General features: G+C 45.0%; 1 protein-coding gene across 3 annotated transcripts in view; it reads right to left on the bottom strand.

Annotated features, from left to right (window-relative positions):
• MID1 (midline 1) overlaps window positions 1–26,930 on the bottom strand; it is a 151,984-nt gene that overhangs the window by 80,462 nt on the left and 44,592 nt on the right. For 2 of the 3 annotated variants that reach the window (XM_030305833.2, XM_030305834.1), the window contains exon 2: window positions 24,245–24,960. In XM_030305833.2, the coding sequence (XP_030161693.1) occupies window positions 24,245–24,904 (660 nt within the window). In that variant the 5' untranslated portion in view covers window positions 24,905–24,960. The remainder of the gene's footprint in view (window positions 1–24,244; window positions 24,961–26,930) is intronic. The other variant, XM_030305837.1, reaches the window with a different exon arrangement.

Raw genomic sequence — 26,930 nt, forward strand, 5'->3', positions numbered from 1 at the left:
TAATAAGCCCTCCAGGGGATTCTGGGGAGTGCTAAAGTTTGAGAACCACTTACCTGAATGTTGTGACACTCTGGGGGGGGGGCGGGGGAAGTAAAATTTTTACAGAGAAGAGAAGCTAAGTGGGGGGTAAGTAATGCCTGTGCTGTTCTTTTGATCCTATTACTCAGTCTTTGTCATCAGGCCTTATTCTTGGCCCCTAGCTCCTTCAGTCTCCACTGGGAAACAGGGGTGAAACAAGGCAGGGCTGGAGAATTTGGGCAGTGCGGGGAGATGACCCCATGTCATGGCAGACGGAAGGCTCGGGAATGAATGTGTACCTCAGTCAACCGTGCTTTTTACCCCGTCACCATTGGCAAGTCTGAATTGCTTTTTCTAATAAAAACATAGATAGAACTCAGATGTTCAGAAAGTTCCAGGAAAAAAAAAAAATCAGTCTTGGTGAAGTTGCCCCAGTGTATTCTCAATTACTTATAAATGCTGTTTTGAAAAATGTTTAAGTGGTGTTGAAAGGGGGAGAGGGCAGTCAGCCAGCAGAGGACCCAAACTCATCTGTTTATGATGAAAACATAATGCCACCCCCCCCCCAACTGGTTGAAGTCAGTGCACCTCTTTACGACTTGGCTTGACACAAAGCACACAAAGCTGAAAGCAAACGTTAAAGTTCGCTCTCAGAACGTTTCAGCGTGACTTTTGTCATCTGATTTTCAAATGTCTGTGATCTTGGTTGACCACTGTGATCGGACACTCCAGGGAGGTCGAATGCTAACCCATGACGTCAGAGACGGCTCGACAGTTCAACGGTGACAGTAAATCATATAGCGGCCTTCCACTAACCATTGTTTTTCTCTAATGCATTAGTTTTATTTGAACGGAGCGTCCCTTATGTAGCTAATGAATACATTTTCAAATCAAACACATTTTACTATAATTAAAGGCAGACTTTAGCACTGCGTAATTTTGACTGCAAGTGAGTCTTAAACCAGAATGTGTTCTTTCCATCTCTAAACAATGATGACAAAACAGTGACTTCATATATATATATGACACACACACACACACACACACACATACATATGCCTCAGCCATAAATATTGCCTCAGCCAACATGTATTCTTTTCCAGCTTTGACTCTCTCCTCTATCCTGATAATATTCAAAGTTTGACCTCAGATCTCAAGTGTGACCTAAACTTTGGTCTCTTGTTCCCAAAGCTTTGATGCTACCTTATTTTAAACTCAACTTTCTTAACGGCATCATCTGCCCCTTTGAAATTTCATCCCATTTTCTAGTCTTTACAAAGGATAATGACCATTCTCCAGGCGAGAACTAAACTCAACACACTCTTAGACTTTGACCTCTCCTTCATGCATTCTATCAACCACTCTCTAGGGTTGCCTGGTTGTTTATTAGAAGGCCCCTTGACTTCAGCTTTCCCTTTTCTTCTCAAGGTTACCACTCTAACCATCTTCTTCCGAGAAGTGTTGGTTTTCATTCCTTTAATTTTTGCCCAGCCAAGTGGGTCCATGCGTGGTCACCAAGGTAATCTTCTAAGTTTGTATTACTATAGTATCACATGATCAAAAGTCCAAAAGCTGTCTAGCCTTAATTTCCCCAGTAGAAGCCAGCTATAATCACTACTGCCCTGCAGAATGAACATGACAGTTGCTCCTTCTGAGGTTGTGTCTTTCTACCTACCTAGAATTTTTTTCGTTCCACCCTCCAGCACTCTGCTGAGAATCTAGCCGACTGCTATACGCGCAAATTGAGGCACCAGTAAGTGCTTGCTTGACAAAGGAGTACGTGAATAATAATTAATGCAACTAACGATTTCCTGTCTATAACAGAAATCACACAAAGCCAAGTCAGAATTCTCTTTCAAACTCAGATAAGATTAAATCATACGTTTCTGAAGACATCAATACATATTTGAGACATCAAGCCAGAGTTCACTATATTATAAAAACACTTTGATTAAATTAGTTTCAGAAACTGCACTCTGGCCAAGGAGCTATCTACTACGCATTGGATCAGGCAATAAATCTTGGACTGTATGTGCTGACAGGTGTAAGATGATTTATTGAATTGTAAGACAAGGAATTGTAAGGCATTACTAAGAAAATACATACTCTCTTGCAACGCAACCTTATTTTACTTAACAAAAGGAATTTAAGAGGATACTATACTATTAAAGTAACCGCACGAATGCTTCCCATACATCATTAATTCTATATATTAAAAATAATCCAGGAATGAAATCATTAGATTGTGCTGCTGGCTCTAGATCAGACAGATGACTTAATAATGATCCATTTCCCTGAAATAAAGCTCATTTCTGCCTGGTAATAATCAGAGAATTTACACTACCTGTGACCTTCAATACTGCTACACTCAAATGTTAGCACTGTGGTTTTTACTCTTTTATCTGGTTTTTCTTTGCAATGTTATTCCCTTTTACACAATACCTAAAGAAACTGAGCCCATATATTTAACTTTCCCTTCATGATTGAACTTCATTATAATGATTTCCTGAATTTTTCCATTTAACCAGTTCCTTGAAAATTACCACTAACCATTTGCAGCTATAAGCTTCCCCAATAACCAAAAAAACCCCAATTTTTTCATTAAAAAATGTACCTAAGGGGACCTTCATGTTGGTTTAACGAAAAATGGCATCTTGGGTGCTCAGGATACAAGGGCAACCTGACATGTCCTCGGAGAGGTTGGTACAATTATGCCACGATCTACACGTAGAACAGTGTGGAGGTGTGCCAATCAGAAAGGTGCGTTTTGTTTTGTCAAGATGGAATGATATTGCTAGAGAATTTGATATTCCTGCCCTTGGCCTCTAGCTCCCAAAGAGTATTCCAGCCCTAAACAAAATCCTAGGTCCAGAAAAGAGATCTCCTTAGGAGCCCTCTCTAGCATAGGATGCTAAAGAGATTTGATTCTGGAGAGAACCAGCCCTTAGGGTCAGAGGGAGGCTGAAAGATAGTGGGTAGGTGGGTTCCTGGCTCCTTGTGGAAACCAGAGTTGTTCACGTGAATCTTAATGACCATTTACTTCCTGAAACCTTATGGAGGAAATCTGGGCCAACAGTTATTGGACACAGCAACATCTGAAGTGTCTCTATTAAATATGCTCCTGTTGTATAGAGAATAGGACAGCTGGGCCTCTGTTCATCACCATTGTACAAGCGATTCATTAAGTGGGAATGGAAGCTCAGATAAAAGCATCCTGCACGCTGCCTGCAAGACTTTAAAGAGCTGACCTCTCTAAAGGGCCTTTGCAAGGTTCCAAGATCTGAGAGACTCCCCAAGTCTTCAGAGCACCAAGTAGTTAGGAAATCAGTCAAAAGACTTCTGCCTGTAACCTGAGTCTGTTTCCTGGGCTGCTGGTATTCCACACAAACAGTTCTAGCTGTGGTCTATAGCATGCTCTGTGGTGCACAGAAAGAGATTCAGAACAAAAGTAGCTCAATTACAATCCGATGTATTGTTTCAAAGTATGGGAGTCAGCGTGTCCTTGATCATCGGAGAACCGGTATCTCACCCTCGGAGGGGATTCCAGGGATGGGATACGGAGTTCCATCCGAATTGAATCTACGGCATAAGTAATGAGGATCCCACCCACACAGTCAATTTGGTACAACTTAAGTCTCCCAGTGCCAATATTCTCTAGTAACACATTCAGAGATTCCCCCTGCCTCTTCTTATTGTTAGAAAACTTCAGATACAAAAGACGTGAGCTCCCTCGAAGGAAAGCATCATTAGGACAGGACTCCGGTCTCGCTTTTTCCCCAGTGGATTCAAAATACCTGATACCATGTTTGCTGCATAGCAGATTCTAGAGAATTTGCTAGAGAAATGGGTGGATGAATGGGTGAGTGGATAGATGGATGGGAGGGTGGGTGAATGAGGGCTCCTACAGAGTTTAGGAAAGTAATGTGGCACATTAGTCCCAAATCCTGAGAAAGAATTAAGGTGATGCAGAAAGTTCTCAGATTATACTGTTCTCATAGTTATCCTGGTGCCACCGGAGAGTTGGAAATATTTCCGGTTCTCGTAAATGAACACTTCTGATTCTATCGAGAGCTTTCTGGAAGGATCCACACACTTGGTATTTGGACATTCTGTGGAAGATACCAAAGGCAGTGGACCTATCTGTCTCCTTCTCTGTCAAAAAGCTTGATTCTCTCCACTGTATGTGCTGAAAAGAAAGGCCTTGCCCTCAGGGCGACATTTCTCCCGTGGCGGGAAAGTTGCTGTTGCAAATTAGCAGAGTAGATGCTTGTTTTTAGATTACAGACAAACAGAAAACACCGAGTTCAGGTGCTAGTAATAGGTTTTCCCTGCAGTGATTCACAACTGGTTATTACAGCGTCTTAATGTCCGAAACACTAACTTTAAAACTGGAATCTGGGGGCGCCTGGGTGGCGCAGTCGGTTAAGCAGCCGACTTCAGCCAGGTCACGATCTCGCGGTCCGTGAGTTCGAGCCCCGCGTCAGGCTCTGGGCTGATGGCTCAGAGCCTGGAGCCTGTTTCCGATTCTGTGTCTCCCTCTCTCTCTGCCCCTCCCCCGTTCATGCTCTGTCTCTCTCTGTCCCAAAAATAAATAAAAACGTTGAAAAAAAAATAAAAAAAAAAAAACTTTTAAAAAAAAAACTGGAATCTGAAGAAAACATTTCATGCTACGTGCATTTCATCCCCTTGATAACCAATTACGTGTATCAACACTGAACAACAAGGGGAAGTTGTCAACTGACAAGCGTTTTCTTTCCTGTAGTCCTAAAACACAATGAGGGTTTAAAAATGAGGACACGGGTAGTTTTATGTTATTTGCATTTTATAGTATAGTGAAGTGTATCCTGAGGATGCGAGCCTGGAATTCTAGTTTAGGGTCCATCTCAAGAAGTATCCTAGAAATGTGAAAGGAAATTGCCAAAGTGAGTTTCAAGCACAGAAATCCCAGGTGTGAATTTTCTGAGCACAGGTGGAGTAAATGAAGAGTCAGATAGAAGTATATGGGGGATGGGGGGGAGGGGGAAGGCTTTACGGGAGAAACACCTTACTCCAAAGACTTTTGGGACCCTCCATGGCCAGGTATTTCCACTACGTTTTCCAGGCTTAATCACACTCCCCAGGACTGTGGTTCATTTGCTTCCAGGCTGCCATTTTACCATTTGACTCAAGAGTCAAATCTATAAGGGGAGTTTTATCACCACTAATGCAACCCAGCATGGACCATGTTCCTACGGCACAGAATGAAATTTGGCAAAATCAATGGTCATTTAAAATGGTTAACAAACCTCTGGATCATATCAATTAAGTCCTTCATAGAATTTTCACCTAAATTAAACATTACAAATGTACAGCTGGAAGGCATGTTAAAAAAAAAAAAACAAACACCCAACTGTATACATTACAACCCTTAATGTGTTTTGCAGATTTTTTTAGAGGCTGGGATGAATCCAAATTGACCATGTGTATGCTGTCTTTGGCAATCATGTGGTTTTCCAAAACAATTATAAAAATAAAAGAAACATTTGCTCATTGCTACCAGTGTATACAATGTCTCCATAGGGTACTTTGTGCTGTCGGAATAGACGCTCAATACCTTTAAAAAATGTTGTAGCTCATTATTCACCAATGTCTGCCAGTTGTTAAGAAATGAAAGAGTCACGATGAGGGTTGGGGTGGGGGATTTAAGACTTAACGAACGTGGTGATTAACATCACAAATAGCGTCTAAACAAAAAGCTGAAGAAGCAAAGGACTGAACTTGAACCTTCACAGTTCCGGATGCTTTCTTTCCTACAACTAGTACATGAGTTTATAATGATAAGTAACATTTCAAAAATAACCATGGACTAAATCTAGCATCCAGATTTATTGGACAGTAACCTCCTTAACGACAATGGTATCTTTGTGCTAATCTTAACTTCTTCCCATGTGAACACGGAGTAGGATCAATCAATGTTTGCACGGCATCGGAATATATACGGACATTGGTGGCGGAGGAAGTGAAGTATTCCATTGCATCGTACTTCACACTCAAAGCTTTTCGAAGACACACCATCTACTTCACATTGGAAGGCCCCATCACAATTATATTTAAGTTTCTTTTGGTTTTGAATTAAAAAGAAACAAAGAATTTTTAGTGCAATCAACCGCGGTGCATTAAGGGGAAGCCTTAGTCCAACGACCACATACCAAACATGTCATAATCTTCCCCATATGACACCCTTGCTGGCCTACGAGTGTTCACAACAATATCCACACCCCAAAGTCTACCTACTTTGAATCCAATTTGAGGTGTGTTAAGTATTCATCTGCTTCAAAAGATCAAATATGGACCACAAGATAAATCTCGATACCTTTGACGATGTTCGATTTTGCAATGAGTAGCAGCAGCAGCAAGTAGTCATGATAACAGCAGCTAGCATTTATTGAACATACGCTGTGTGCCAAGTATTTTGCATATCTTATGGAGCTCTAGTCCCCTTCATAATGCTACAGGAATGCATTATTACCCCGATCTTTAGTGATGGAGAAACGCACTCCAAGAGCGTCACTTTCCCAAGTTGGCACAGCTAGTGAGTGCTGGAAATAGGCCCCCGAGCCCAGTTCTGTTTGATTCCAAGCTCGTTCTCCACCCCCCACAGCATCCAACTTTCGCGGCATCATCTTCTAAAAAGTCATTCATGTCCGTCACTTTCTTTTTTATTCCATTGTCACATGCCCAGAAAATGCCTCTTATGAGTACAACAGGTCGTGCTGGTTTTGCAAACAGAGACACCAAAGACAGAGTCAGTGTTTCAAAGGGAAGATTGGGATTTCCAAGGTTACACTGATGGGAGAAAATCAAATAAGCAAGATTCTTCATCCGAGTGGCCCTGGTTAGAACCAAGAGGATTTGGAATCTCAGTCAACAGTAACTGCACCATACAGAAGGACCTCTGCTGGGCCAAGGCATGCTGGGAGCTGCTCACCAAGGACTTAATGAAAAGACCTTCGTTTAGGAAATACTTGTCTACCATGAATTGAAATCTTCATCGGAAGACTTTTCCGCAAAAGGAAAATATTGTTCTATTTTAATATCCAACTCATTCTAAAAAAAACCAACTCTGGGTCATTGACTTAATTTAGTTTCATAAAAAATAACAGGACTGCATCCAACTTAACAGTATAAATACATAAGATACTGGGGAGCCTGGGTGGCAGTCAGTTAAGCGTCCGACTTCGGCTCAGGTGATGATCTCACGGTTCGTGGGTTGGAGCCCCATGTCGGGCTCTGTGCTCACAGCTCGGAGCCTGGAGCCTGCTTCACATTCTGGGTCTCCCTCTCTCTCTGCCCCTTCCCTGCTCGTGCTCTGTCTCTCTCTATCAAACATAAATAAAACATTAAATAAAAATTTTTAAATGCGGAATCTTGAGGCTAGATAATTAGACTTTCAACACATAGTAGGCGACTGTGATACCGGTTGACAAACTAAAGGTGATTTCTTTGGTTGTACATGCTGTACATGATTGAAGTAAATAAAATATTGTTCTTCACCCTTTCCTCGGTCTACAATTAGAGAAAGGTTCATATTTTCCTTCAGTGCATCTAGTAATCCCTTTGCCAAAGGGACTGAAGTCACACCAATATTCAGATCACAAAATTAAAAGAGAGGGAAGGGGCACCCGGGTGGCTCAGTCAGTTGAGCACCCGGCTCTTGATTTCAGCTCAGGTCATGATCTCGTGGTTCGTGGGATCAAGCCCCACGTTGGGGTCTGCGCTGACAGTGCAGAGCCTGCTTGGGATTCTCTGTCTCCCTCTCTGTCTCTCTGCCCCTCTCCCATTTGCACTCTCTCTCTCTCTGTCTCAAAATAAATAAACATAAAAACAAATTTCTTTTAAAGACAGGGACATGTTCCTGGAAAACATCTTCAAAATGGGATGTGTGCCTGTGGTGACAAGATGATTATTTCTGAATGAAGGAGGGGGTGAGAGGAGAGAGAAACACATCCGAAGCAATGCCACTTTAACGTCCCCAAAACAAGGCTGGGGTTGATTTGTTCTGTTGCTTTTAAAAACTTTCGTTTGTCACTTTGTAGTAGTCCCAATTCTCATATTTCCTTAATTTCTTTTCTTCTTTAGTTCTGTTTGGCAGTGTTGGCTGCTGGAGTAAACTATGTATTTGAAAAAGCGTATACTTTAGATTTCCAGAACTTCGAAAAAAATATTGAATATTGCCAGTGTGTTTTAAGTGGAACTCCCGAACAATAGCATGTCGTACGTGGACTTCCCATGGGGTTTTAAGACCTTACAAGAGAAATGGCCAAGTCCCATGAGATTGCTTCCTCCACGTTTTGGGCACGCCTGAAATGTTCTGGCATTATGCTCTCGGCTTGTTGTCTTTTATTGCATGGAATTTATTACTTGGGAAATATTTTTGAAATATTTTAAAATAATAAGTAAGTATTCTTCGAGCAGTAACAGCAAAAACAAACAAACAGAGGGGGAAAAACCGAGTTCTGAACTGTTTTTGTTTCATGAAAATTATTTTAATTTCAGCTACGTATAAATCATCATTCAAGGGCTTACCGGCATTTAATGACCTCACTCTGTCTTCTTTATAGCTGTTTTCTCAATGATAATGTGAAACAAATAGACCTATTTTTTACAACATTTTCTGTGCCTATTGTCCCCCCTACAAAGGCAACCTCAAGTGCAGAGCTTATCTGGATAAGGATCAGTTCAACCTTCAGCAAGCTGTCTTATCATCTAACACTTCCTTGTCAGAAGGAACGCATGGTATTAACTCATATCACCCATCTTCTAGTACAGTCCTTTGGAACACTTTATTTCATAAAACCGCTCAGGGCTATAAAACTCTCAACAGCACTGAAAAAATGACTCTCCCGGAGCCTCGGGAACCAAAGATTAAGGCAGCAGTGAAGTTTTACTAGGGCGGAGTAAGCCAAGTGGAGGAAGCAAACTTAGCTACAGCTGTCCTCACATCTGTGGGGGCATCACAGCGAGGGGGCATCACGGGGAAAGGGCACCGTAAAGAGGGGTGTCATAGAGATAGATAAGGGACACTTCCTGTGGGACACAAATTTCATTTTGTTTCACCATCTTTATCCATTCGGAGAAATCACTGACAGAAAGCCATTTTATCATTGTAAACAGGACACGTCAGGACAGGGAGCACTTTTATCAAATGTATTCTTTAGACACAAAATGGAAGAGAGAATCATCTTCCTGAAAAATATAGTTATGTGTGTAACTGACAAATGTAAGTCAATCTCCAAGAAAAAAGACCCGATTCAATGGCTTTTTAACCTTCCAACAAACCTATTTTTATGTGTGCATTTGGAGGAAGTGTTACACAAACAGCAAAAAAAATAAAAAAAATAAAAAAAATATATACCAACATTGTCATTAAGAGCCAAACCCATAACTCTCCCCATTAATTGTGACGGTTTCATTTCCTCTACCTTGGCCTTACTCCATGGTCATTCTCAAGGACTCCTACGGAGGCATCTCTAGCTATTAGATAGAACGCTCAAGATTGCTCACAGTTGTTCGAAAGAAATTAGTTTCGGACTTTCCAGTTGAAAAAAATAAAACCCTTGGACAGAAATATTATTGACTGGCTTATTACGTTAGTAAAACAGAGACACTGTGATTGTAGATCCCGGGATACTTGTCTTAACTTACATAAAGGTATGTATTTAACTTCTACAGAAATTGGGTATGTTATAGACCCTGCCTCAAACAGGAAAGCTGCGTCCAGTGGAAGAACGTTTACTGAAGGTTGGTGTATTTGCGGTCTAGCCATATGGGTTTCCACCAACCAGTCGTGAGACCTAAACCAGGGGTTGGCAAACTATAGCCCGTGGGCCTAATCGGCCAGCCACGCGTTTTTATAGTTTCACTGACACACAGCCACGCCCGTTTGGGTAAGTATTGTCTGTGGCTGCTTTCACACCAGGACAGGTTGAACAGTTCCGAAAGAAACCATATGGCCCAGAAAACTGGCAACATTTAGTAGCTGGCCCTTAAAGTGTTTGCTGACTCCTGCCTTTATGAATTAATCTAGACCTCAGTTTCCCCGTTTGGAATGGAGAGACTGAGCAAGACTGAAGTTTTTCAAGCAAGTCTGCACGTTAGAATCACTTGGGAAGTCTGGGGGATCTATGCGCAGCCAGGGCAAGACTCATTGGACTAGACAATGACAAAGGCCCTTCCAGCTCGGGGCGTTCACGTTGTGAACCTCTGGTGAAATGAACAGTATCTGCCTGCAGAAACAAGCGCTTGGAAATTATGCCGGCATTGAAGGCTCATGTTTGATTCCAAGACTCACGTTCCAAGTCTCCGAGTTGAGAAGCTGAGAATCTACAGCTTTGCAGATAAAGAAGCACAGCTACATAAACATAAACGGCGTCTCTGGAAGATGGATTTAAACTAGACGAACAGATTTAATGAGTTAACCTGGGAACTGTGGAATTAATCCACTTTGAATGTACCACAATTAAGACCATTATACATCAAATGCACGCCATTTGGGTGAAAATCTCAGCTGCCAGCCTGTTCTCTGCAGACTTCCCACTCGGTCGAAGGCCCCAGGCTGTCTCTGACACAGACAGCTACACCTGGAAGGTAGTCTTGAACACGAGCCGCAATGACTCGGAAATCTACGGGACAGCAGATCATATCAAGTGCACCTCAATCATGTTTGAGGAAGGGATTAAGGAACGTTTAATAAGCTTTCGGAGGGTTAAATATTGCTGAAACAGCCCGAAGGACGGCATGTGCGGGCCCAGACTGCTCAAGACAGGCCCCAGCCTAAGGTAGAGGAAGCCTGCCATGCAGAGCGCCTCGGGGCGCTGCCATTCTGCCACTCAGGGCGGCCACAGATGGCGGAAGCGGGATTCTCCAAGGGCTGAGCTTTCTACATCTCCAAAGACATTCGGTTTCAGAGGTCACACAGACGAGTCAATGCCTCTGAGAATGAGGCTGAACATTTCCCTTGGTGTCACTGGCAAAGATGCTTTGGGTCAATTCAGGGTGCCCCAGCCTTGGCCTTTGGGGTCAGATGATTCTCTGCCATGGGGGCTGGGCTGTGCATTTAGGATGCTTAGCAGAATCCCCGACCTTGACCCACTAGGTGCCATTATCAGCCCCCTGGCCCTCCCAGTTGCCAGGAGAAGGCAATCGTGCACTGCTAAGCTGACCCCCTAAGCTCTTCATGATTTCTTAGTATTCTGCCTCAGAATGGAATTAAAGGTAACTGTTCTGAGGCAGCAGAGAACAAAATGTATACACAAAAAGTATATATACAAGCAAATATACGGGTATATAGTGCTATTTTATCCTACCTCTTGTGAATGACAAATATTTCATCACCTCTGCCTGAGGTGAAGTTTAAAAAAAAAAAAAATCAAACGGTCTCTCTCTAATACTTTCTCTAGAGAAATCATGGGGGAGCGATTTGCAGATTCAGAAATGAATGCAAAAACCTGAAAGGCAGTGTTTCACTTGCTTATGTATTCAAAATTCAAAAGAATGGCTGGTGGGCTATGTATGGCTTTCCTTTTTTTTTATCTGATGGGCAAATCCTACCGACACAGTGGAGACTATAATCTGATTAAATTATTATGGGCTGTTCCATTTATTTCAACAAGTATTTACTACTGATAAAATGCCTCGTAGCTTTAAAAAAATGCTCTAGTCACTGAAAACTGAGTAAGCAGATACAAAAGAACTACAAGATACGGTCACCGGGTTTGAGAAATGGACAAATGGTTGGGCCGAGAAGGCTCTGCGCCCCAAGAATGTTCATAAAATGGTACCGAATGCTACGTAATCATGAAAAGACAATACGGAACGTCTGGGGTGAGCGAATTCCATGAAAAGCTAAGCTGGAGAAGTCCTCAGTGAGCCTAGAGTTGGGTCCTTTAAGAACAGCGTGGAGTGAGTAGAGGAGGGGAAGGAAGGATTGAGGAAGGAGATCCATCATTCACTTGTGTTTCTATAAACTTTATATTGTCTGACTTCTTAGAGTCTGTACTGGCTTTATTACTCCTCGTCCAGGGTTTCCCAAGGGTCAAGCGTTACAGGGTTTAGTCCTGAATTATTATCACCTCCTGTTTTATCGAGGAGCAAATGAGGCTTAGAGAAGTTAGTTTTGCTTTTATCCCTAACTTAAATGCATATGACTCTAAAATGGCAAGGCCAGGCCCCAAGTTGAAATCAGACCCCAAACCCATCTCAGACTTGCTGAATCAATCTGCATATTAACAAGACCCCCGAGTGGTTCCCGTGTACATGTTACGTTTGAGACATTCTGGTCTAAGCTACTAATTGAAGCCTACAATTCCGACGGGTTAGCAATCCTAGAAGGAGGAATGGAGGATAGACCCAAAAGCTCTATTATTGACTAACACGTAGTGACCATTTTTATCTGTAGCCAGGCTTTGCCAAGAATAACTAAATATGAACACGAGCTCAGTTGGGTCTCTTAAGAGGTTTGAAATGTCAAAATCATAGACCGAGACTCTAAATTTACATTTTTAACCAGGGCAAATAAATAATCACATTTCAAGTGATGAAATGAATTTAGGGATCACTGGAGATTCGTTCATTCCTTCATTTAACACTTACATATGCAGTGGCTGATGGATATGGAAGAATTCGACATTACTGTAGATACATAAAAATGATTCCACATGGATTTCCATATTTCAACTTTGTATTTTTCCGTCTTTATTTCTGTTAGAACGGAAAATAGATCATCTTCGATCATAGTCACCACTGTAAAGAAAACTTCTTCGCTCTGTCCAGGGAGCCCTTGTGTCCAAAGTTAAGGCAAAAGCGCTTTCAAGCCCTTTTTCCTTGTCAATAATTTTTTGAGGTGTGGGATGTTTGAGCCATAGTTCTTTCAGCCTTAATCCTAGGCAATGATTCGTTAGGGACAGGGTGGGCTCCCTGGGTCTGAGCCCCAAACTTTTATGTCTCTAACCGTACTTATGCTATTTAATTTCCCATGGCCACGTGTTGCACATGGTTAAAAAGGTTCCTCTTTACCAAGCTTCTCCCACCCACTAGACGCTGGGCTAGACACTTGGCCCTACATTATCTCATTTAATCCTCCCAAGACCCCTAATGAGCAGGTATCATCATTCCCACATCTTTGCCGGGGAGACACGGTTGTTCCAAGGATCAAATAATACTTGAAAGTGCTTTGCAAACTGTCAATCTGGAGATTTACCAGTGCTAGTCATTACTCTTGGTAATAGCTGGTTCTCGGTGTTGAGCCAACAAATACCCTTGAACCACATCTCAGAACAACTGAAAGCAGCATCTTGAAAGAGAACTCTCCCTCCCTCTACTACCACCCAGCCTTGGCCTACGCGACATTTTTCTAGAGGTATGGAGGCAGCACGGTGGCCTTGCCTCTTACGTTTCTAGATGAATTTCTAGAATACAAGAGAAAGTGTAACTACTTCACTTAACAAGATGAACACTACACACGGGCGAGCCCCTTTTTTGCCAGGACCCTGTAGAGCCTGATTTCAGCAATCCAGGGGGCCAGAAAAACATCTCTCTCCAAGTTCCTTGGGTGGGGTTTGAACGGGTACCTCAGGTCTCCTAGATCTTCCAGAAGCAACAGGTCATGCTGAGCGGGAGTCTTAAAATCTGTCCATTTTGCTTCTCTCCATACCAACCGAGAGCAACTGAACTCTGAACAGCCATGTCAAGGGTCAAAGGAGGAAGGGATAAATCTCTCACTCTACCACGTCAGGATATTCATCCTATGGCGCCTAAATTTGTAAAAAAAAAAAAAAAAAAAAAAAAAAAAAAAAAATCCCCAACAGATAAAGCCAGCCTACCGGTTGGCTTTGGCAACACAAGGGCACTTCCTCCAGTTGCCTCTCATAGCGTCTTCTTAGGGATGGGCCCCTTCAGAGTGGAAATGACAGAAACTGCTTCTGAGCCTGGCTATTTACCTGACCTATTAGCTCCGCCCAGGAAGGACACGGAGACTGCGGGGGGGAAAGCAGACCTTAATAAATAAGAAAGGGCCTGGCCCAGATTTTATTATGGATTGGGGACCTCATCTCTTGTCCTTTCCTGCCACTCCAAAGGAACGCATGGTGCGAAAGCAAGTCACTGCTTGTCCTCCGCATGTGGCTTTTCACCGGAAAGTGTTTCCACTGCAGCTTCTGGAATTAGGCAATTTCCAGGTAGCAGCACCTAAGCCGTCAATTTTTGGCTATCATTCATAGCAAGAACTATCTCATGGATTGAGTTTCATACACTTCTTTTCATAGTCCTTTCATATACTCTTATCACACGTTATCATTACATCTAGACTTATCTTGGTTATTCGCCTCTGCATTCCCAGACTTGACCCAGTGCTAATCTCATTAGCTACAAACAAATAGTCTTTGGGTGAATAAACAAGCCTTCTTTTCTTTCTTTCTTTCTTTCTTTCTTTCTTTCTTTCTTTCTTTCTTTCTTTCTTTCTTTCTAAAAGTAGGATTTGATAAAACAGAGGGGGAGAGATCATTTATAGAGGTACAAAAGGCGTAGAAGCTTTTCATGATTTCCATATTGCTTTATTACTAACCTAGTCTATACCAATGTGAATAAAAGCCATTATTTTCCTGATCCCACCCCCCCCCCATAAGCAGCAAAGAAGACAGAAGGGAGGAGGCAGATGATAACCCTGCTGTTCTCTGCATTCTGCCCCCATGGAGTGGCAGGAAGCATAGAGAACAAAATCCCCCAGGGCCACTATCGTGGAGGACCTCCAACCCTTCTCCTTCTGCGAGTTCCTTCTTCTGAGCTTTCTTCCTCTCGTAGCCCTAACCAATACCAAAACCTCTTCTTCCCATTCTAAGGGACACGGCTACTAACATAGGCCAAGGTCAGCTTGCTCTATCCTTCCCTCATACAACACAAAAGAAAGTTGGCCCATGGAACTTGTGATTGGTCCAGGCTGTCTACGTGTGACATAACCCTGAGCTGGCTTCTTTTTCCTAGGAAATAGTCACAGGTCCTCTGTCAACACCCACGGTGTTGATTCTATCAGATAAGCCTAGCTCATCCCCCATGGACTGAACTTCAAAATGGTGCCTGTTCTTTTTTTTTTTTTATTTTTTTTTTTAACGTTTATTTATTTTTGAGACAGAGAGAGACAGAGCATGAACGGGGGAGGGGCAGAGAAAGAGGGAGACACAGAATCGGAAGCAGGCTCCAGGCTCTGAGCCGTCAGCCCAGAGCCCGACGCGGGGCTCGAACTCACGGGCCGCGAGATCGTGACCTGGCTGAAGTCGGACGCTTAACCGACTGCGCCACCCAGGCGCCCCAAAATGGTGCCTGTTCTTAAAGCCATTTCTTTCAGTCTACCACTCCCTGCTTCTTAAAAGTCCATTTTAGGGGCGCCTGGGTGGCACAGTCGGTTAAGCGTCCGACTTCAGCCAGGTCACGATCTCGCGGTCCGTGAGTTCGAGCCCCGCGTCGGGCTCTGGGCTGACGGCTCGGAGCCTGGAGCCTGTTTCCGATTCTGTGTCTCCCTCTCTCTCTGCCCCTCCCCCGTTCATGCTCTGTCTCTCTCTGTCCCAAAAATAAATAAACGTTGGAAAAAAAAAAAAGTCCATTTTACTACCTAGCTCGGTTTAGAAAGAAGGACAAATCAAAGTTTCCACCCAATTATAATTCCCCTGAAGGTTGTTTAGTTTCCCATGTCAGCCAGAAACACAAATCGACCCTATAACCACGGAGTAATTTATGATACTGTCATGAAATCCATGATTGGATTACACCAATGAAGCCTTTAGTGTAACAGTAAATGCCCAGATGTAATAATACGTAACGTTCATGGAACGCTCACTATGTGCCAATCACCATGCTCGGCACTTTACAAGCATTTTCTTTTTTGACGAGAAATGTAAAATGTGTTTCCTCTGTCAGCTTCAAACCTATCCTCACGGGTATGCAAAGACTTTACGTATCATGCCCCAAAGTGCAAAACATCAAGTGAGTAAGTTTTAAGTGGATTTTGTAAATGCAGTTTCGTCAGATTTTCCCAGAATGCTTACATCACATACTGAGAATAAATGAAATCTTTAGCCACATTCACTTTCGCAGGCCACTCATGTCCTCTTTATTACTTAGCTGGGACTAAAATATGTACCACTCTTTCGAAGATGGACTTAATTCATGACCTGCCAATGACACAGAAGGAAGGAGAGTTTTGAATACCACAGCCTTGAAAAAAATGGAATGTTTTGTTAACGTAATTTCAGCATATCGTACTGGCCTTAACTTTGTAACTGGTCGCGATGAATCGCATTCTTTCAAAACTTTTCAACTTAAATCCAAATACCACGCACAGATACTCCTCACTTATGTTTACTCGGTTAATGTATTTCAATAAAATTAAATTGTTAATCTGTATGTTAAAACATTCAGGAAAAAAATTACCCTAAGGGCGGGGAGTGGGGGGGACGCCTGGGTGGCTTAGTCGGTGAAGCGTCCGACTCCTGGTTTTGACTCAGGTCATGATCCCCCGGCTTGTGGGTTTGAGCCCCGCGACCAGCTCTGCGCTGGCAGCGCGAAGCCTGCTTGGAATTCATTCTCGCTCTCTCTTTCTCTCTCTCTGCCACCCCCCCCCCAACTATCTCTCTCTCTCTCTCAATATAAATAAACTTTACAAATAATTATCCTAGGAGGGAAATTAATGAGCCATTTAAGCTGCAATTGTAATTCATTTGTTTCCACGTGAGCATCTCCTTTTCTCTGTGGTGTCCCCAAGGGCAACTGGGTCCATCTATACGAACCCGCCTCCTGGCATGAGGTCTGGCCCTTCAAAGCCACCCGGTCTACACTGGCACAGCGGTAGAAATGACAGCATGGGGATATCTTGAAGCAGCTTTTTTGGTGGCCCTAGAGGCATCATCCTACATCCACGATGGTGGCTCACAGCCAGGCCAGGTGCGTGTTCAAAGTCACTGTAAAATCAGTGCATTTAGTCCCAGTGCCTCAAAAGGACCCAGAGGAATGCCCGGAGGGCGGCGTGGCTGAAGGGACGCAGGACAGACCGGGCAGCGGGACAGCCGTGTCCAGCCCCCGTGTAGCCACCTCGCCGGGTGGTTGCAGGCAACTCCTTTTACCTAATATTCTCATCCAGGAGGGGGGTGAAATAACGTGAGCTCCGAGGTTGCTTGTGGCTCTAAAACGTTACTTAGGTGTATAGCAGGCATTCCGAGGCTTGAACGGCGTCCTGCTTATCGTGAATCAAAAAGCCAGAAGAAATCAGCACATGTTATCACCAGTGCGTCGCGCTGCACTAGGACAGGAGGAAAAGAATCGCCTTTCCGCCTGGATCCAAGACCCGCCCGGCAAGGACACCCTCCTACTTCTTCTCAGTCTTCCTGGGCCACTCTCTGAATCTCCCAGCTTTGCGTGTTTCTGTTGACGGTGTGGCGGGTTCTGAGCCGTGTGACGCTACTTTGCTTCGCCAGTTAACGAGGACACCACTCTGGGGGCACCTGGGCGGCTCAGGCGCTTGAGCGTCCGACTTGGCTCCGGTCACGATCTCGCGGTTCGTGCGTTCGAGCCCCGCGTCGGGCTCGCTGCTCTCAGCACAGAGCCCGCTGTGGATCCTCTGTCCCCCTCTCTGCCCCTCACCGGCTTGCGCTCTCTCAAAGAGAAATAAAACGTTTTTTTTTAAATGTTACAAAAGAGAGACCACAAATTCTAAAGGCATGGGAACGTCTTCCCCCCCCCCCCACCTCTGTGGATGCCTACACGTTCGCGTGACCTCACCTTCAGAAAACATACGTCACATAAGCGTCCCTCGCAAAAACAAAATGACTTCAGCGTTCCCCTGTAGAGAAGGCTAAAAATGTCGCACGCTCTTAACTTGGCACTCGAAAGGCTTTCCAAATCTTATCCCAACAGGACTCTTCCAACACTCTCTTTCCTGGCCCCTCAGTCGGCGCCCCAGGCTCCAGCCAGCGTTGTCTAGGATCCCTAAACTCTCTGGCAGGTTCCTGCCAACGGGCCTCACGTCCATCAACACGTCCATCAACAAGTGGATATTCATTGTTGCGCCTCTGCCCTTTGCCAGGCGCTTTGGAAGCAAAACTACAGAACACATGAAAACGGTAACACGACCCTTATCTCACACACAAATAATACAAACAGTATTAACAAACGACTGGCAGGCAGTCTATCTCCAAAGTCCACACTGTAACCATCCTACCCCCTGGCTCCCAGTAGACACTGTTATGTCCTAACATACACTGCAGGCTTCCTGGGGGCCAGGCACAACACCGAGAGTTTATGTGAAACATTTTACTTTGTTCTCCCAAGTGTCTATGTAAGTAACTACATACTTAGCCCTGTTTTTTGACCAGTAAGCAACGTGCCCAAGAATTACATTTGTTTACATAGCCACACGGCTACAAGGTACCTCGGTACTTGCCTGTGCATCTTCCAGAACTCTCCAAACTTACTGAAAATGGTTCCAATAACACCAAAGCATCAGGCGAAAAGACCTTCCTCTCTGCAGGTGCAAGAAGGGAGAGGAGATTCTTCAGGGAGAAGGATGTGGCCTTGAGCTTACAGTTAAAAACTCATCCCTGGGGATGGTTTCCTTTCCTCCGTGTATCATAAATCCTTTGGGTACCAAACCGAGAAAATGAAAATCTAGGCTTAAGGTAATTTACAAATACTTGGAAACCACATTTTAAATATATATCGCTGACTGAAAAAAACCACAAGCAGAATGGCATTCTCAAGGGGCCAGTCAGAACTGGCGAGACCCCATACAACCAAAACGTTCTACAAGACCTATGTCCGACTTACGCACATATCCCACCGGCATCATGTGGTGAAATGTCAGAGGGCATATCCATATTTTAGACTAAAATCTAGCCTGGGATTATTGTGAACTAGCTTGAAATCTTATACAGGGTTGCACAAGGGATGTCGCAGGAGAGAACAATAAAAAAGAACGACCCAGCAATGGCACTACTAGGCGTTTATCCATGGGATACAGGTGTGCTGTTTCGAAGGGACACGTGCACCCCCATGTTTCGAGCAGCACTATCGACAATAGCCAAAGTATGGAAAGAGCCCAAATGGCCATCGTTGGGTGAATGGATAAAGAAGATGCGGTCTAGATGTACAATGGAGTATTACTCGGCAATCAAAAAGAATGAAATATTGCCATTTGCAACTACGTGGCTGGAACTGGACGGTATTATGCTAAGTGAAGTGAGAAAGTGTCAGTCAGAGAAAAATTATAGGACTTCACTCATATGAGGACTTTAAGAGACAAAACGGATGAACATAAAGGGAAACAAAAATAATATAAAAACAGGGAGGGGGACAAAACAGAAGAGACTCTTAAATATGGAGAACAAACAGAGGGTAATTGGAGGACTTGTGGGAGGCATGGGATGGGCTACATGGGTAATGGGCATTAAGGAATCTACTCCTGAAATCACTGTTGCACTATATGCTAACTCATTTGGATGTAAATTTTAACGAATAAAAAAATAAAATGGAAAATAAACAAACTTAAAAAAAAAAAACAGAATGACTAACACCAGGGCAGTTACAGACATCTAGGAAATTCAACGTTTTCTAACAAAAGGCTGGGAATGGTGAGTGTCATGGTCCTTTTCTGGGAAGACTTTCTCCATCGCTCACGTTTAGGGTTGGTGTTTGCTGTTGTGGCATGCGGTGCTTCCCCCCCCCCCCCAACAGAGAAAATATTGGCCTGATTGGAGTTCTCTGCTAGACTACGAGCGCCACGAAGGAAGGAGGCTGTGCCCGGTCATTTATTAAGCATATACTGGCTTAGCAGTTTTCGGCAGCCCATTAAAACAACACCTAGATGCCAGATATGGTTAACTGGAGGGGAAATGAAACAATGGGTTTAATGGGTCTATCAAGTGCCCATCACATAACAGCGTGAAACAAATGTGAATTGTTGCACAATTAGCCGAGATCTAGTTTATCAAAATTCACGGCCTTTAAGCCAACAAAATGCAATAGGGTCCAAAATAATGGTTCACGTCCAGTTGGGTGGGATGTCATGTAACGCCTGGCTCCTCTCTCATTTAGATATTATAGGATGCTTTGTCACGTAGAAGAATGAATATCTGCAGTATTGTTATGGCCTTAAATTAAAATTTCCACGGAGGGTTAATAGTTGATCATCAGTGAAGCAGCTGACAAGAGTTTATTGGGAATTCATGATCTACAAGCCCCCACGGTCAGTCTTAGGTGAGTGCCGGGGCAGTGTGAGCCCACAGGGCTCTGCCTAACTTGAGGTGATTAAATCCTTGATGGAGAAAGAATATGTGTTCAATTGACTAGATAATTAGGTACACACTGAAGTAAGGAACTGGTGTGGGTTGAATTGTGCCCCCCCAAATTCACACGTTGAGCCCCTAACCCCCAATAACTTCAGAATGCGACCTTATTTAGAAATCGGGTCATTGCAGATGTAATTAGTTATGATGAGGCCATACTGGAGGACGGTGGGCCCGTCCTCCAGTATGACTGGTGTGCTTATAAAAAGGGGAAATCTGAACACAAAGATGAGCACAGGGGGAGAACGGCACCCGAGAGAGAGAGGAGACAGTCACCTACAACCCACGGAGACATGCCTGGAGCACATCCCTCCCCTCACAGCCCTCAGGAGGAGTCAACCCTGCTTACACTTTGGTTCTGGGCTTCTTGCCTCCAAAACTGTGGGACAATAAATTTCTGTTGCTTAGGTCACTGTGCTTGTGATCTCTTGTGAGGGCAGCCTACCAAATTACTACAGTGATGAACACTAAATTCTTCTCACTGACCAGGGTCTCTCGACTGGGCACTATTGACATTTGGGGCCAGATAACTCTATCGGTACCATGGATGCGCCATGTGACACACACACACACACACACCTTTGCGCTGGAACCCGTACTATGCCTGTGACTATTTTCAGAGAAGGGACAAGGTGTAGAAATTCTGAGGAAAGAGAAAACCAGTCTAGCTAAGTATCTACTTACGACATTCCCGGTTGCAAATAACGTACAGGACTTTCCAAATTATGGAACCTTACAATCTATAAATGAAACCCAAGAGTGAAATCCCTTGTCTTGACCTCCAGATAAGGACTACACAGGAAGGCTAAGCTTGAATTGGAACTTTTACCAAACTGTGACCAAATTCCACTGGGATGACCCATTGAAACGGACATCATACAAATAAACTCCCTCAGCCAGCCTTTAGAGTCAGAAATGCAAAACAATGGTTTGGACCTTCAGCATCAGCTAACTTGAAGTGAGTCTATGCTGAAGTTGAAGGGCAAGGCAAGGTCAATTTCTCTCAGTTTGTATATTTTTATAGGTATAACTAGAGAAAAGAAACTAGAGCTCCAACATCGTATGTTGGAACAGGGAAAAAATGGAATGATTGCACGGTAATTCCTCGGTCACTCTGCCATACACTATATTAAATTCTCTTATATGTTATGTAGTTCACCAATCAAAATTTAATCCAGATTTGGGGCACCGAGAGGCTTCTTCAAATTCAATTAGAATGACGCAAGAAAGTCCACAGTATGACATGCTCCATTTAGAGACGTGCATTTGGTAGGAAGACTTTTCTCTTTTTATCTTCAGACAAAATTCTACACGTTGGGATTTTTATGCTTTTTTTTCCCTTTTGTGCCTAGAAAGAGATGTGCAAAAGTATATTCCAATTCTTTACATAAACATACGTATACTGAGACCTAACATGAGTAAAGGTGCCCCCCGAGGTTTAAGATCAGTGCAAGAAATAACTGTTCTTCGTCATCATTGCAGAATTCCCGTCTTCAAGTAGTGGACTTTTACTAACAGAAGGACGGACACACACGTTTCTCAACAGGAGACCCCTGCGTCCCTACATATCCAATTTACAGAGCATAGTCACTTGTTCAGACCAAAGTAATAATTGACAAAAACACCCTTCCTTGGCTTTGGTCCTTTCAAATATTAATGCACACGCCGTGCTTGGGTTTTAAGCAAAACAAAGAAGTACGTACGTTCACAATTATGTGACAGCTGAAACATCACAGACGCCCCACATGTCAGGGTATTCTTATGATCTGTCCATTCTAATGGCGTGTTTTGGAGCAAACACGTTACGTTGGCATGTTATCTGTTTAAATGCTCATCAGCGCATTTTGTGAAAAGGCTGTAAGTAAATGCTCGGAAGCATATTTTGTTGAGTGGCGGTAAATGTGCTTGGGTGCACTGGGTGCTGTTTATATGCTTATGCTTCTATAATTCGAAGAGAAAATATACTGCTTCATTAACTGATACTGTGACCAGGAGGGCCTGACAATTATCAACGACCACTAACCCACTGGCTCGATCAGACAAGTGTGCAGGGCTCATAATTGAAGAGTTGTCCGTTTCATCACAAGAAGGGCCTAGAGCATGACAGTATCTCCTCATAAATTTGGAGATGTTCTGTAAATAATTAATAACTCCCCTCTGATAGTACACAAATAACGAGCAGAACCTGACTACCAAGTTTAACTACCGAGTCCGGGGTTGTCGAATATTGAACATCACGGTGGGGTTTTAACAACTGATCATCAAAAGGCAGTGTCGATCCAGTCAGAGGAACATTTTGTGATAAAGACAAGACCCCGTCCGCCAGGTTTACGTTGGGAAAACAAAACCACCTGTGTCCGGTCATCTCAAACGTTCAGTCCCCCACCAAAACTGGGGCGAAACGGTCACCTTGGTCTCCAAGATGGATCGCCGCATCCATTTCCGAAGAATTTGTTTCAGAGGCACAATTCGCACACGCATTGCCTCCGCCGTCGTTAACTTTGGAGGTGTGCTTGTGGTAGTGCTGGGCACGCTAGAAAACCAGGCAGCTTCCATGTCCCCTTGTCCCCAGCACCTAAGTCCTCGGGCTTAACTCCCTCTCCATGGACACTGAAAAGTGAGGCGTGCTGCCCAGGTGAGGTTTTGTTCCCCAAGTGACACTCAGGAGCGGGATTCACTTCAGCTCCTCCATTTCCCTCCGCGTCTCAAGACACAGCCAGACCAAATCACAGGTGTGGTCCATTAATCCCAGCGTCACAAAATAAACAATGAGGTCCCGGGAAACACAACCACCCACTAGCTGAGGAAAAGTGATATGAACCATTTGTGACAGGTGACGGTGTGCTCCCAATGGTAGCACTCTCGATCATGTGATTCATTTTCTGTTTGCTCAACAACACGGTGTGTGTTTTTCCTGAGAGGAAGGACTTGAATATATATTTACTCAAAGCTCTTAATTTCTACTTCCTTTCTTTTTAATTGGCGTCTTGTGATCTAAAACTGACTGGTGAGCATAGTAGCTCACTATCAGAGCAAACTCTCGGCTGAGTTTGCCATAATTAGACCCACCGTCGCCTGAAGTTGAACAGACATCAGGAGACCTGACTTATTTCTTCCCTGGTGCATTCTATCCATATTTAGAGAGTGATTTTTTAATTTGACGTATAGTCATATTAATTATCGTTCCCCGAGCTGGAGTCAGGTTAATAATTTCATGTTAAAAGTGGAAGTTCAAATAGTCTTGCCTGTAACCTTCCTGAACACAAAGCCTAAATGAAAAGGAAACCCTTCGTGAAACCCGAGATGGTCAGCGCACTCTAACTCACCACTAAGCCAGATATCACTCACACGAGAAATGAAAGGTCACAGGTCCTCCAAAAGCCCACAGTTGCCACAGGCTGTCCTCCTTGCGTCCTTTCGTTTATGCGGGTAACTTAGATCCAGGTACAATTCGGGTGAAATTAGCTTTCCTGGATGAATGAAGAAACTGAATGCCCCCCCCCCCCCCACCGCCGCAAATGCCCAAAGCCAGATTTTATCTGCCATTCCTTCTTTCCTTCTGTCTGTCTGTCTGTCTCTCTCTCAAACACACACACACACAAAACTGCAAGGGCTGAAGACGATCCAGATTTTGCAAATTCACCGTCACCGTGACAACGCTAAAATTACAAGCGGCCGTCAACTTTTACAAGACACCCTTATTGTGCAACATTTATAGGCTGCCAGAAAACATGCTAAAACTAATCAGATAGCAAAGGTGAAGAGGAAACCTTCACCTGCCATGTAGCTAGCAGTGAGTACACTTTTTATTTCCATGACATTTGCCGGCAGAAAGGGGTTGGCTTAAGGCGGATCGGACTAACCTTCAACTTGTCATAGCGTTCACTCAAAGCTGCCACCTGATGATCTCGGTGCCGCCCAACCAGTTTACACAAGGCACAGATTAACTGGTCATCGGTCACACAGTACATATTCACCTTCTCATCCTCGTGCTCCAGGCACATCAGCCCCCGGATGTGCGAGTCCGGAATTGGCTCAATCAGACGATGCCCTGTAAAGGGCTTCTTGTTTGGGTGAGTGGCTTTCAGGCACTCATCACAGTAGGACACTTCGCAAGTGACACAGGTCTTCACAGCGTCCTGGGCAGGATCCTGGTCACAGAACTGGCAGAGGACTTTCTCGGCGGAGGTCATGGTGTTGGCGTCGAACGCCCGCTCCCGTCGGGTCTCGCTGGGGGAATTGGGCCCGCTCACGGACGCTTTCTGGAACCTGTCGATGATGTTCTGCAGGGTGACGTTGCGCTTGAGTCCGTCTAGACCGCGCTGGCTGAGCGTGATGACATGTCGGCAGGTGGGGCACTGGAAGGCGGTGATGGACTCCACGGACTCGTTGGTGGCACAGTGCGACACCAGGATGCGGTGGGCACAGTTGAAGCAGAGGCTGTGTGCGCAGGGCAGCAGGAGAGGGTCCTCAAAGAGCTCCAGACAAATAGGGCAGGTCAGCTCCGACTCCAGTGTTTCCATCTTCAGGCAAAGCTCTCCTGGGTCATCAGCAAAATCCAAGGAAGCTGATCAGCTATCTGGAAACAGAACGTAAGATGTGATTAGGCGCGAGGGGGTCAGCCATGGGGGGCTGTCAGCTTTGAATGCGTCTCAAAATGATTCCGAACGCGGGTCACGGAAGGGTAAAATGCGTGTACGTTCCAAATAATTCTCTTTCTGTGCACGTGGGGCAACGAGGCGGGGAGAAACACCCTAGGCCAGCACACCAACGGACGTTTCCTCTAAGTCCCAGTCCCTGAAAGCAGCGAGTGGGTTTTTGCCATTTTGCTTGCGAAAAAAGGTCTTACTCCAAACTGGCAAGTTACTGAAACGGCGGTTTCCACAATTTGTATCTGATCCCAATAACCTGAGTGGGTCACGGCCAACTTCTACCTTGTGCTGAGAATTAAAATGTAGAAATGCTAACTAATGAGCGAGAGCCTTTCAGAACTCGGAATCGATGAACTTACACGCGAACGTTTATGCGTCCGCAGGATTTCTCCCTCTGTGACACCAAAGCACGCTTCAGAGAAGTAGAAAGGCACCTCCCGTGGAAACGGGCATGAAATGTGCGTGAAATCAAACGCGTGGCTTCGGCGGCGACGGTAACGCTTAAATACGCGATGTCAGCTGCCCAAATATATTCCCGAGGAAAAACGCTGACTTTCGCGGACATGATCGTGACAGGGGCAATGTTTCTGGCATGCGTTCGCTACCCTCCTGAATAATTCTACTCGTTGATCCCGCAGTGGGATGTGGGTGGGCAGAGGGAAGCAGAGAAAAAATATCTACGGGCCTTTTCTGGGGCTGCGGTGAGCTTGGGTCCCAATGACTAATAACGATTCAGTTAATTAGAACAAGGATTCTCGGGGCTTCAACACGCATCTGGTAAGTCATTGACAACGGTAACGCCTGCAGATCGGACGGCAGCGTCAGGCCGTCGCGTTACCGCGGGGAGGCTCACCAGGGCTGCCGAGGGGACCCCGCGCGGCCCTCCCGGCCGACAAACTCCCGTCCAGGGCCTGTCCCTGTCGCCGGCGACGGGCCGGGCTGGCGGGAGGTCCAGCCTCACACCCAGAGCCGCATGGGCCGGGACACGATCCACGCCGGCTTCGGTGCTCCCCCCCCCGCCGCCGGGCCGCCTTCGGGTGGCTCAGATGCGCGCTGCTGCTTTTGTGAACCCTCGCCTGCCTTCCCTTCAAAAAGGGCAGGGGAAAGAATCCCACAGAAACGCCGGTTCATTAACCGGGAAGGGGCCCCGCGCTCATTAGCAGGCCTGGGAACCAAGCCTCTTTGAACCTTCTCCCTTTAAAGACCATCAGCAGAGGTCTGCGGAACAGCGCCGGGCGTGTTAGATGCAGCCCACTGCGGGCTGTGGGAGAACGGTAGGGCTCGGGGGACACCAGTTCAAATCACGCTCGGGGTGGGGGGGTCGAGCGGGGGCAAGGCGGGGAGGGGTTCTCGGCCGGCTTCAGGGGAAGGCTTCATTCACATCCACAGCTGGGTTTACGGGATTCCGACAGTCGGCCCTTTTGTAGTCCCACCTCCGTGTATTTACAAAATTCGAGGTTTCCAGCCCATGCCGCCCCTTTCTGAAATAGCAGCCCTCGGAAACGCCACGTGGTGCTCGGGTGAAGCTTAATGCTCATCCTGCCAACCACCGGATGGTAAGCGATCATTAAAAGCGTCAAGTATGTGCTGAGTTTGTTAAAACTTAACGAGCTGCCGGCTTCATAGGAGCCCGGTAGCTGAAAGAGATCTTCGGCCATTCGCGAACATTAACTACATGGGCAAGATTAAGCGGGCAGCTGAGATTTGAAATATTAAAGCTTCTCGTGTTTCCACAACCTGCAGCGGAAACCCCAGTGGGGGGGCGGGAGGGGGGGGTCGCTGCCGTTGGGAGAAACCCGCCGTCCCCCCTCGGTCTCGTCCCCCCTCGGTCTCGGCCACCTCTTCCGGCAGATGGCCTGGAAGAAATTGAAAGGGTTTACCTATTAATCACTATTTT

This window comes from Lynx canadensis, chromosome X, assembly GCF_007474595.2.
Source record: "Lynx canadensis isolate LIC74 chromosome X, mLynCan4.pri.v2, whole genome shotgun sequence".
Classification (NCBI taxonomy): domain Eukaryota; kingdom Metazoa; phylum Chordata; class Mammalia; order Carnivora; family Felidae; genus Lynx; species Lynx canadensis.